The sequence below is a fragment of the Seriola dumerili genome, unplaced genomic scaffold (assembly GCF_002260705.1).
Source record: "Seriola dumerili isolate Sdu_G_001 unplaced genomic scaffold, Sdu_1.0 BDQW01000149.1, whole genome shotgun sequence".
NCBI lineage: Eukaryota > Metazoa > Chordata > Actinopteri > Carangiformes > Carangidae > Seriola > Seriola dumerili.
In genome coordinates this window covers 4,608,489-4,621,251 of record NW_019174404.1, presented here as the reverse complement: position 1 = coordinate 4,621,251, position 12,763 = coordinate 4,608,489, and the positions used below count along the sequence as shown (strand labels likewise).

The 12,763-nt window shown below is 41.7% G+C and overlaps 1 protein-coding gene across 3 annotated transcripts in view; it reads left to right on the top strand.

Annotated features, from left to right (window-relative positions):
* The window catches only part of LOC111225351 (DNA (cytosine-5)-methyltransferase 3A-like), a 41,106-nt gene that overhangs the window by 13,609 nt on the left and 14,734 nt on the right, over positions 1–12,763 (top strand). For 2 of the 3 annotated variants that reach the window (XM_022750164.1, XM_022750163.1), the window contains exons 5-8: positions 1,628–1,674; positions 3,623–3,769; positions 10,995–11,381; positions 12,356–12,514. In XM_022750164.1, coding sequence (XP_022605885.1) covers positions 1,628–1,674; positions 3,623–3,769; positions 10,995–11,381; positions 12,356–12,514 — 740 coding nt within the window. The remainder of the gene's footprint in view (positions 1–1,627; positions 1,675–3,622; positions 3,770–10,994; positions 11,382–12,355; positions 12,515–12,763) is intronic. The other variant, XM_022750165.1, reaches the window with a different exon arrangement.

The window sequence follows — 12,763 nt, the reverse complement described above, 5'->3', positions numbered from 1 at the left end:
AATCATTGTTAAAGTAATACCAGAGGTGTTGGTTTGAGCTTCTGTGATGAAGCTGATTTTGGCTTCCTCATCTGTTTTTCTGCTGCTGCGGGTGAAAAAGTTTTCATGAATCATGCTTCAGTTGGGTGATATCCATGCTCCCTGGCTAACCCCTCACTGCTCTGCTGAACACAGGCAAACAATGCTGTTTAAGAATGAATAACATGCCCTTGTTGTTGTAGACCTCCAGATCTTAAATCATGGCCAAGTTAATGGGAAATCCCAACTGCAGCTTTTATTCTGTTAAAGACATTTTTATTAGACTGTGGTTTCAGTGCACGTTTCACCAAATGTTTTCTGTGCTATTTTGGATCATCTTTGCCCTGGTGCTGCACCTCTCTATTATGGTTTTGCAACTTCCTCTGTGTTGGACATTTTCTTTCCTGTGCAAAACACTCCCTTCTGAGAAAAGTGCCAATAGTGTTGATGAGTTCTGAATCATCATGATAAATCAGTGCCGGATGAAACCTGCAGATCTTTCATGTAATTAAAGGTTACATGACTTGTTATTGAGCATGCTCAGATACAAGTTAAAGTCCTGCCTGCAACATTTTGTGTAAGTTAAAATATAAAAGCGTAAGCAACAGTATAAAGTAGTTGACAAAATATGCCAAAGTTCATGGTTGTGTTTGAGATCACTTATCCATGTTTTAAAGCACTTTAAATGTCTTTAAGTGCTTTTAGTTTTAGATTTTCTGGGCAGAGGCCATCTGCTGATGAAGATCAGCTACTAAACAGACTGTGAGGTGAGATCATTTTATCAGTGGCTGTTTCCAAGGTCAAGTTGAAACTTTAAACTCAAAGTGCAAGTACCTGAAAACTGTACTTAGGGTACTTAAGTAAATGAATTACTTTTCAGCACTCTACTTTAAATAGGACATTTGAGAAGTTGTACAACACACAACCTTTTTTTTTTTTTTTTTTTTAGCCTCTGTCGCCTTTTTCTGTTCAAAATAACACAGACAAATAGCAGCTTCTACATTGTCCACCTCTACATACCTCAACAGCAGCAAGAAGAGATTCATGTCCTGATGCAGTCGGGGCTTTGGAGATTGGCAGGGGGGTTGTATACCGCCCCAGAGTCACAGAAGTGAAGCAGCACGTTGTTGCCTTTACGGCTCAGTGTCAGCGGCGTGGGAGGGGTCATGCTAATAGCAACCAGCTGTGTGTCTCATTTAGAGGGGATATAAGGTCAGAAGTGTGACACTTGCCAAAATAAACGTGGCCCCTCTCCACACTCATCATAACCTGGGCAGCCGATCCAAACCCTCTGGGTTGCATCAAACCTTCTTATGGCACCTGAGCGCACAAGCTACGGTGATCCCAGAACCACTTTGAGCATGCATAAGGAGTTTTCCAGAGCCAGTATCTCTCAGCAGATTTATTCATTTGACTTGACAAATATATCGTTAATGGGATGATATGGAGGGCAAGTTTAACAATCTGGATTAATAAATGTGTCACATGGTTTATTGATGAATGAGAAGCCACTTAAGTTTAACACAGATGCAGGGATAACCGATGTGGCCAATTTCCACTCTCCTGTAAATGATTCAGGCCATCCATTGTGTCGCTGTCCTCTTTCTAGATGTGGAGCACAAGGAGGAGGATGGGGGTGATGCAGTCAAGACCGAGGTAAGATTTCTGCTCTGTTTGTGTCTTTGTTCTCTTGCTGATGTAACTCATGAGGTGTCTTTCACACTTGCCAAGTCTGTAGCTTCCTTTTTGGGGCTGAGTTATCTTTCCTGTCACAAACTGTGAATCCTCTGCTTGCCAGCATGATAGATGGTAGCGGTGCAGGTTGAACAAAAGCAGAAGTGCTTTTCTTGACTTTTTGGAGTAGAAATACCAAATAGAAGATATCATCATACTGGTATGTTGTCAAAACGTCAGTCCACCCAGTGTTGTTATAGCAATGTCTTTCTCTTGTCTTATTACTTTCTCTCTATTGCAGGACAGATTGTATGTTTGATCAGTGGAGGTTTACATGTTGTTTTGCATGACTGTAGCTGAGCAGGAATTATTTATCATTTTGGAAAATACACTCATTTGTTTTCTTGCTGAGAGTTAGATGATAGGATTTATAGGTAAATATGAATCTACTGCCAAAAGCCAGTTAGCTTAGCATAAAGACTGGTGACAGGGAGGAATTCTGGTGTCATAAACCTCCTTTAAGGAAAACTTTGAAATACTGGAAATACTGTAAGCTGATTTACTTTGTTGCAGAGAGTTGGATGAGAAGATTGATACCAATCTCATTAATATCTGTTAAATACTAAGCTGGAGTCTGTTAGCTAAGCTTAACATAGAGTGTGGAAACAAGAGGAACAACTAGCCTGACTGTCCAACAATAACAAAATCCTCCTACAAGCACCTCTTAATCTGAATATGTTATTTCTTGCTTTGTTAATCTGCACAATCTGTTTTATAGTTCAGTGTTTTAAGAGGGCTTTTGTGTCGGACTGTTTCTTGGCTGGGACCAGTGGCTTGCTGGCGTTACACTTCAGATTTATATAAAATAAACAAATGAGATATAACATGTTAATTAGTGAGCTTTAAAGGTGCTGGTAGATGGATTTTGTTTGCTTTGGACACAGCCAGGCTAACTGTTTCTCAGTGCTCACAGTCTTTATGCTAAGCTAAGATAACTGGCTGCTGGTTCCTGTTTTATATATATTTTGCATACATACATTAGAGTAGCATCGATCTTCTTCTTCTTCATCTAGCTCTCTGCAAGAAAGCAAACACATGTTTCCTTTACACAAAGAAGATATGTTTTAATGAGTGAGATTTAGCGGTGCTGCCAGGTGGATTGTGCTATCTTAAGACAGAGCCATGCTAGCTGTTTCTCACTGTGTTCAGCCTTTATGCTAAGCTAACCTAATCAGCTGCTGGCTCCAGGTTCATATTGAACAGACAGATACAAGAGTGGTATTGATCTTTTCATCCAACTCTTGGCAGGACAGTGAATTGATGTGAAGTGAGAAAATGAAGAGTATTTCTCAAAATATCAAACTAATGCTTTCAGTTTATTTCTGTGTACCATTAAACCTTTTGCCTCCTGCTCTCCCACAAATGTATGGTGAAAGCTTGCACTAAAAGTAAACTGTATCTGCACCATTGCCAGGCTAGAAGCTTGGTATAAGTCGCCGATCTCCAAGGTCCAGAAAAACTGATTAGTTCTCTTGCCTTTGGACTTGTGAAAGAAATGGTACCTAATGGTGTATAGATTTGAAATATCAAATACACTTGGGAGCTCCTTGTATCAGTTAGGTGCTGGTGACCTTTAGATTGTTGCCAGGGAGTTGTGATTAGACACTGTGGCATCACTTCTAGCTGCCTGACAAATCACAAGCTGACCGCACTAAACGGCACACAAACATGAGTCATCATCTTTTAGAAAGTAGACGATCCCATCGCCTAAACCACAAATTACTCACTTGTTAACTAGAGTCTGGCTCACAGGCTCGAGTGACAGATTGGATGCACAGATTTCCTAAAAATCTGAATGAGTGAAATTCTAAATGGAAGAATCAAAAACAAGTAGCTAACTTTTTTTTTTTTTTTTTAACACCTTAAACAGGGAGGTCGAGGCAGGCTGCGAGGGGGAGTTGGTTGGGAGATCAGCCTTCGTCAGAGGCCCATGCCCAGAATAACCTTCCAGGCTGGTGACCCTTATTACATTAGCAAGCGGACCAGAGAGGAGTGGCTGGCCAAGTGGAAGATGGAGGTGAGTACCCCAGCCACCATAGTGAGCAGGGCGAGTGACAGGCATGGACTAAAGCTGCCAGGGTCAAAGATAGGGCTCGTGGTGTATTCACAGCCAAGTGTATTTGATGGGTCATTTGATATCTCATGAAGGTACCATTTATTTCAGTGGATTTCCAGGGCCATTGGCTCAGTCGGCTCCTGCGTATCCTGGCTTTGTTCTTGTCTATTGTATTAGCAGAGGGAGAATCACATGCAGCTGTGGTGAACACATCTGTTTGATGCCTTGACATGATTCATGCTTCCTGGATGAAAATGTTGCCGTAAATTTAGATTTTTATAATTCTGAGTGCTTTTGATGTCTTGAAGTTGAGGTGAAATGAATCTAGATTAAAGGGTCAGTTCACCCAAATGCCCAATAGAAACCATTTTTACCTTTAGTTGATATTTGACAGTGCAGAGAGCCAGGCATTTGGGGGGGGGGGGGGGTTCAGCTTGAGTCAAACTGGGGACATTGCAGTTATTAACCATTCACACCTTAACCATTAGGCCACCAGGGGCACACCATACTTTCCCTTTTACCCCGAATGGTAGTGAGTTATTAGCATAAACAGATTTTTAGTAACAAAACCAGTCATGCATTTTTTTTTTTTCAGTTTGAGTTACAGATCCATTAGTTTGAAACAAAACATGAGTGAGAAGTTCATAATTTTTAGAGAGAGGATTTTACTGCTCTGGAAAGTCATCATGACAGCCGTCATTTTTTTCTTTTATCATGGTAATTATGATAATAGGAGCCATGGAGGTACAGCGTTCACATTATGGGTTAGGCTAAGCAGTAAGTAAGTAATCGACCAGGAATGTGTATCAAAGTTGTCCAGTGCAGCATGTTGCTGGATAACGCATCATTTGTGACAAAAGTTGAACCGGGTTCAGCTTTTTTTGCCAGGTGACCTGGCATTTTTTGCTGGATCCCTTTGCGTTGACACCCCCACTGCGTCAACGGAGTGGCCACATTCAAATGAATGAGGGGGAACCTTTGTCCGACAGGATTAAAGTCGGATGGAACGCGGCTTTTGCTGGTAACATTTCATTTGCACAATTTCTTTGATGGAAAATTTCCATCAAAGAGATTTCCTTGTAAATGTAGAGCAATAACAAACTGTTTAAAGTTTATTACTGAGAACAGTAGTTGACTAAATAATCTCACCACAAATTCCTTTTATAGCCCTTCTAGAGCTTTTGATTGTTTCTCATGGGCTTCCTCAGCAGATGGAGATTACCAAGTTGCTATGGAATTGTAGATGCCCAGATTTCCATTTTAAGGACTTGTTGTCCATGATATCTTAACGTGAGATTGTAAGTGTATTCTTGACCTCGGAAACAGCAGTTGACAAAACAATCTCTTCACCACAAAGTCCAATTAGTAATGGTTTTGGAGCTTTTTGGTCGTATCGCTCGATCTTCAGATCAAATGTTGTGGTGAGATTGGTTTGCTGGTAATACACAGGTATTTTTACTGGATGCAGAAGGATCACTCAGCCCTGCTTCTTTAGCAAATGTGACAACTTATCCGAGCTCTGATTTCTTTTGTGGAACATTAATCCAGTGTGAATTTAATCTCTATAAATGTGAAGTTCCCACGTTGCTCATTATTTAGTCATGTTAAATGTGACTTCTGCTAGCAATGTGATGTAGTGCAACCTCATCTGTTACATAATGAGGAGTCTCTGTAGTATCAACATGGGGTCGTCCATTTCTTCTACCTCCCTGCCCCCCTCTGCTCTCCTCTGGAGAAGGCTCGGGAGCAGCCGTAAAAATGTCTCCAGGGAGGAAATATTGCCAAATTAGCAGGACATGCCGGAGTCCCACAAGTGAAATGTCGTAAAATACGAGGCAAGTAGGCAGTTTACATTTTCCAAACAGAGGTGGATTTTCTTTAACAAGTGGCTCCACTGGGCTGAGATTTAAGGGGATTTGCAAGATGCAAATTGTGACTGTGCCTGTTTTTTCCCCCTTTTCTCATCTGGTGCACTGCAAGCTTTGATCTAATTTGCACAAAGACTTTGTTTTGGCATCAAAGCCCTTTTTCCTGAGGAGTAATGTGATGCATAGCCTCCAGTTTTGCTTCTACTCCACCGCCACAGAGCATTTTTCTGTTGCATGCTCCTGCAACAGGGAGGACATGGTGGCTGAAAGGGTTACTGCCATCTTGCACTTTCTCCAGGATCTCTTTTTTTTTTCTTTTTTTTTTTCATGTGCCTTGTGTTACAGTGGACTTCTCCGTCTCTCCCTCTCTGTTTCCCTCCCCTATTCTTCTCCTGACCCCTCCCCCAGCTATGGAAATGAACTCTGTGCTATGGATATGAGGGTGAAGATGAGGTTTGCAGCAAATTTCCAGCCCTGCTTGCAAGACAGCCTCTTGGCTCGCTGCCAACATTTTGCAAGTCCTCTCTATCCAACCAGAATTCCTGTCGGCAATCACCTGACCCTGAATTCCCAGACAAAGAAATGTTCATGCTTTCTTTTTTTAAGCGATCTCTTCTACCCCGAGAGTGGGGGTGAAAAAAACTGAAGCCCCACACTGGATTATGAGGGTTGCGCGCTGGCGTGTATGGGTATGTGCACTGCATTGTTTGTTTGATAACACAGGGGGATAGTGTGCATGTCTGATTAGCCTGCTTATAGCGAGGGGAATATGCTGACTTCAGGTATTTCCACGAGAGTTGTTGTGGACCATCTGCTCTGCACAGCTTAAAGGGAAACCGTCTCTTTAAAAAAAGGAAGAGTGAGCAGGCTTTAGCCGTGTTTGGGAAAAAGTTGCTTGCATGAAAAAAGTTTTTCCCGTGGGGTGAATATGCATTGAAACTATTTCCTGTTTCATAGCAGTGCCTAGAAATGTCAGATTAACATCATTCTTTTGGGTCAAATACATGTACTTTAAAAATGTTGCTGTTGTTTTTTCAGAGCCAGCATGATTTTTTACCTTACATAACATTAAAGTGGGAAAAAGGTGAAGTTGTTGTGTAGGCCTCACAGCCATTTCCTTCCTATCACTGTGCACTTTGTTCTGTTTGACTCACGACATAGATTTACTACGAGAACAGTAATTGATAACTTGAAAAGATTTTAAAGAGCTTTGGAGTAAAGCGAGCAGCCTCCTCAGGGGAGGGGGGCTTTTTTTTTTTTTAACAACTCCACTTGTGGATTCATGGGGAATTCTGTTTATGTATTCATAGCTGACTCTGTAATATTCCTAATTATCTCTTAAAAGGACGCAATACAATGAGAACCAGATGGCCTCTTTTAGTGTGACCCCCCAAGGCCACTCGTGAAATACACTGCCTTTGTAGGGATCTGTGCTAAAACATCAGGCTAATGAATGCAGTAGCCACATCGCTGCACAACAGAACCTGCCACTGGTGCGTTTTCAGACAATATTTCCACTTCAAAATCTGCCTTTTGTTTTTTTTTTGTTTTGTTTTTTTTCTTGATCTGATGCATCTCGACTTAACTACACCTGTCGCTGCTTAAGGGAAGTTTTTGCTATTTGTACGCGGCCTTGCTCAGCAGATAAGCTCAGGAGGTCTTTGCACTGAAGACATATCTCACTGTATAATCCATCAAACAATTACAAAAAGCAGACCCCGCTGTGTCTCTCCTGCCTGTTGCGCATGAGAGACTACTGCATTCAAAGGTCAAACTCTTTTGTGTTGCTTCAAAGGCTCGCTGTCACGTTGTGTGAGGAAGTAATGTTCAGTGACAGTTTATTTCATCTAACTTTTTACATTTAATCAAAGTTTGCAGAGTGCTTGTTTGTTTGGATTTGGTGGCACCTTTAACATCTTTTTCTTTGATATGAATTTTTTTTGTCTTTGTCCCTGTATTACATGCAAGCTTTCAGGCATATGTACTGTGATGTTTCATCTCAGCAACCACATTTTTGACTCTTTGACCCTTTGAGACTAAGAAATCTTCCTCGTAAAGTTAACAATCTTATAATAGACAGTTGTTGTCTTATAAATAACCAAAGCCACGCAGTAAACGTGACCTTTTTCTTAACAAGTGCAGCCCAGATTGAATCCTTAGGTATGATCTGCACACCCCTGAGACCAATATGTCTTCTCTTTTTTCTGCCTCCCAGTGCACTCTGTCACCCCTTGAGCCCTCAGGGTATCATGCTGCATGGCCTCTAAGTCAGATTATCCCTTATTGTGCACCCAACATGTCTCCACACTCTGCCAGCAGCCTGTAGAGCTTCTGTTTTCACTATGTCCATAACAAAATCCACAATTACTGTAAGTACAGTAACTGAAGTTTGGTTTTTCCATTGCCTTCATATATAACCTATTTTTTTCCAAGGGGAAAAAAAGAGTAGATGTTTTTCAATGTGAGGTCGTTTAAACACATTTCCTCCTCTGTGTTTATACATCTACAGTATGTCTGCTGTCATTTTTGGCATTTGTCTTCGGCACGGCGTGACAGCAGATATAAGTGGTGGTATTTCTGAGCTGTCAGTGACGGGCAGGCGTGCGTAAATGATAAAGACCGCATTGTGTCTCTGCTACCTCCTTTCCTATTTTCCCCTTTAGACTCGGAGGGCCTGTCTTGCTGGTGGAGCTGCACACACACTGTGAGGCCCCCAAAAGGGGGCATTTACAACTGGGAAGAAGTCCAGAGACAAATATCTGGTTCTTATAGCCACTGTACTTTCTCTCCTCCCCCCACTGGCATTTTCAGCGTCACTTTCTCATTGGCTCTGAGGAGAAGGAACCCTGGAGACAGTCTGACCCTAAACACAGCAAAATGAGCACAGTAACAGTAGCTCAGCTGCTTTATTGGCGTTTACAGATCTCCCAGTATACCTGTGATTACTAGTCGCCAGAGATGAAGAAGCTGGACTAAATTCATAAAATCATTTCACCTACTCATTTATTTCTGACTGCACCAGTGACTACTCTCCTCACATGCCAATATGATTATAGATTGTTTCTCCCCATACACACAACACATTCAGCGGTTTAATTGACATTTGTTAGTTTTTGCAGTTTACCATCTGGAACCACACATCCAAGCAGAGCTGTCGAACACTAACTCCAGTGTGCTTGTGCTGGAGCCAAGAGGCCTAACGCATATGGCCAAGGGCTTTGAACCATCCATCCAGCACTACAGTACAGATATTTATAAACCACAGCAGAGCCTCTTGATTGAGGAGCACATGTTTCTACTCTTCTGCGCAGATACCCCTCCCCACGCCATCTAGGCACCACCTCCCCTTAAAGGCGCTATTGTTTACGAGTCACACTGGGAGAGAGGACGGAGGATTGTACTATACACTCTCTCAGTCTCTCTCCTACTTCCCTTTTTTCTCCTCTTCCCACACACTCAGTCCAGCTCTGGACATTTACAGTGTGTGTGAGACCTGAGAACCTGAGAAAACGACTTGAGGAAAGTAAGCACAGCTGTGCAGCACTGCTCTCACGTGGAGCCTATAGTATGACTAACACGTGTTTACATATGGGACTGCAGATGTATATTCTGTGTGTGTGTGTGTGTGTGTGTGTGTGTGTGTGTGTGTGTATGTAAAAGAGAAAGAGTGAGAGAAGGAGAAGAAAGTTAGCATGTGAGTCCTACCGTGTGTGTGTTTGAGAGAAAGAGATCAGAATGAGTGCAGCTGTTGGGGATTTACTGTGAGAGGCTTAAGTCCCGGCTGCGTCTCGTCCTCTCTGATCGACCTAGCGGTTCAGTGTCAGGTACCACAAACCCAGTGAACTCTCCACTGCAGCTATGGACACTATAGAGTTACTGTATACACTGCCGTTGATGAATGGGCCTTACAGGCGGAGATAAAGACGTGTTTACAAAGGCGTTCAGACTCCCACAATCATGATTCTGCACGTATACAGCAGAGATGACGTGCACTACTTGTTTTGTTCAGCTAAATGGTTAAAAACAGTCTCCACTTATACTGTAGCTGACAGTAATGCAATTTTATTGACAGCCCTGCATGGACATTGCCATCGCAGGATAAATGCAGTTCAGTCACTGGTGTGATGCACTGTTCTTTTTTTACGATCATTTTAGCCTCATTTGATAGTCAGCAGCAGAGAGGCAGACAGGAAACATGGGGAGAGAAGAGAAGGGGTGTGACATGCAAAAAAAGGTCCCCGGCCTGAATCAAAGCACGGACGTTGCGGTTGTGTGACAGGTGCTGTAACCATTCGGCTACCAACGTGCTCCATATAGCACCAGTTTTTACTTAAAGCTGCACTACTCAGTATGTTTGTATAAACAATGGGTCAGGGTGACTGTGTGTAATGTGAAATCAGTCACTGGAAGTGATGAACTCACAGATTTATCATCTGCAGTGACCCTCAGCTGTATGATGTGTTTCAGCATCTTTCAGCTCATTGTTTTTTGGTTTAACAGCCCAAAGACTTCACTGTTCTGGTTCAGTCTCACTGCTCTCATGAGTATTTCTAGCAGCAGTGAACTGTTTTCACCAAATAGCTCTAATAAACCAACTGTATGCTGCCTGCCCAGCACCTAACAGAAGAAAGACAAAGGCTACTAAATATAGTGGGGCATTTAGTAGCTAAAGAGCAGGTTTTTCCCTCAGAGGAGAGCAAAACTGAAAGTGAATATTGGACTTCCCAGGTGGCCAGAAACACAACCCAAACAAATGTTAAGGCTCCTCCATGTCTGTTCAGTGTATAAATAAGTTACAGTTTGTTAACACATTTGCCATAACAACTTGATAAGGTGATAATTTATCAGTGTTGTTCTTCTGCCCCAAAGTGGTCGAAAAATAAAAAAGAACAGCGTGACAATTTGCTAAATACACTTGTTTATTGTCTTACCACCAGTCACATGAGAGGCTGGTATCAGTTTAATCTCTGTGTGTCCTCTACAAATAAATTTCAGAACGTGTTTAGCCTAGAAAACGGATGCTTGCAGGGCTGGTTAACAAACCTCAACATGTTTGGGTACCAAGTTGTGTCTGTACCACAGAGTAGCAAGCGTTCCGTCTGCACTGAATCTGTTTGTAAGCTTCTCTCTTTCTTAGACACATTTTCTGATGTATTTTCATAAGTATTTTCTTCAACAATGTCTTTATATTTATTACAAAAGTAACATATCCAGCTGGATCAAAACTCAGTCTCTATACTCAGTTTTAGACTCAATGATTGCACACATCAAGCGAAAAGCCCTGTCTTTACCTCTGCTGTCACTCGACTGTGTTTCAGGCAGAGAAAAAGGCCAAACTGATGTCAGCGATGAACGCGATGAAGGATCACGAGGAGAATGAAACAGAGACCCAGAAAGAAGAGGTCTCAATAATAAAGCACCCGCAGCCTTCAAAGCAGCAGCAGCCGCAGCTGCAGCAGCCTCAGTCGCACACCCAGTGTCAGTCTCAGCCTCAGTATCAACAGCAATCACAGCCGTCGCTGCAATCACAGCAACAGCAACAGCTACAACAACAGCAGCAACATCAGCAGCCGCCTCAGCAGCAGCAGCAGCAGCAGCCTACTGACCCAGCTTCGCCCACTGTGGCCACGACCCCCGAGCCTGTCGCCATCGTAGGTGGAGACAAGGCGTGCCCCAAGTCTGCAGACACTGAGCCCGAGTATGAGGTAAGATCATTTTGAACTTGATTCGCACTGATTAATATCTGGTCATAAGCCCCTTTAGGATTTTACAACAAAGATCTCAGATTCAGTTTAAAGCCAGGGTTAATCCTTGTGGAATCAAGTAGCCGTTCATGTTTTGAGAAATTATTCACCTGGGGTCTCATACAACTGTCAGAGAATACAAAGATGCCAAATATGTCACATTGAATTCTGGGGAAATGTTTATATGATGCAGAGGACATCTGCAGCACAATTACATCTGGTGTAGTTTAATGTAATACTGCAGCATGAAAACCTGGAGTCTTGTAGTTGGTTTGTGTATTTTCCCCCAGTAGCTTCAAGCATACCGTATAAAAAATATATACTTAATAATACTAAAATGTATAGACGTTTATGCGTTTATGTCTCTAAATATGTAAAGGGATGTCACTTGAGTAAACTTAAAATTTTCTCATCTATTCACTCGGCACTGAGTTTGGGATTTTCCTGAAACAATTAGTCGCTTAATTGACTAGTCGGTCTACAAAAAATGAATCAGGGAATATTTTGATAAACAATTTATTTTTAAGTCATTTTTTTTCTCCCTTCCTGAGTATGTGCTGAGAATATGTGATAATAAGAGTTAAATATTGGGTTTTGGACTGTTGATGGAAAAAACAAGCAGTTTGAAGATTTAACTTAGAGTTTTGGGGAATTAGACCTAAACGATTAAGTGATTAATCAAGAAAAAAATTGGGTGATTAATAGAATATGAAAATCATTGTTAGTTGCGACCCTCATTTATATTATAAGCAATCACCTTTAATTATTGTTATTATATAATATTTATTTTGTTATGTTATTGTTTATGTAAGTTTTTAATCTAACCCCATCCCAAAAATAAAAAAAAACTGAGACAGACGGTGTTTAAAAAGGTTTCACAACTATGGCCAGAAGTGAATACAGAGCGGATGATTTGTCTTTTATTTTGGCTGCAGGACGGTCGTGGTTTTGGCATTGGTGAGCTGGTTTGGGGGAAGCTGCGAGGGTTCTCGTGGTGGCCAGGCCGCATCGTATCCTGGTGGATGACGGGACGGAGCAGAGCTGCTGAGGGAACCAGATGGGTCATGTGGTTCGGAGATGGAAAATTCTCAGTGGTGAGTATTTAAAGCCAACATTAATATTACTGTGAGGTGATTTTTTCATGAGGAATTAAGCAAAACAGCCCTCCATTTAGAGTGACAACCACACACTTTATAATAACTTTTTTTTTCTTTTATTTGTTCAACCTATTTCTCATCAACTCTTTTCCACTATAAACATAATAGTCATTAATCCTTTCATACTTTCTAGCTAATAACAATATTAATGCCTATTAATGACTACATTTTCTGTGTATATTTCCA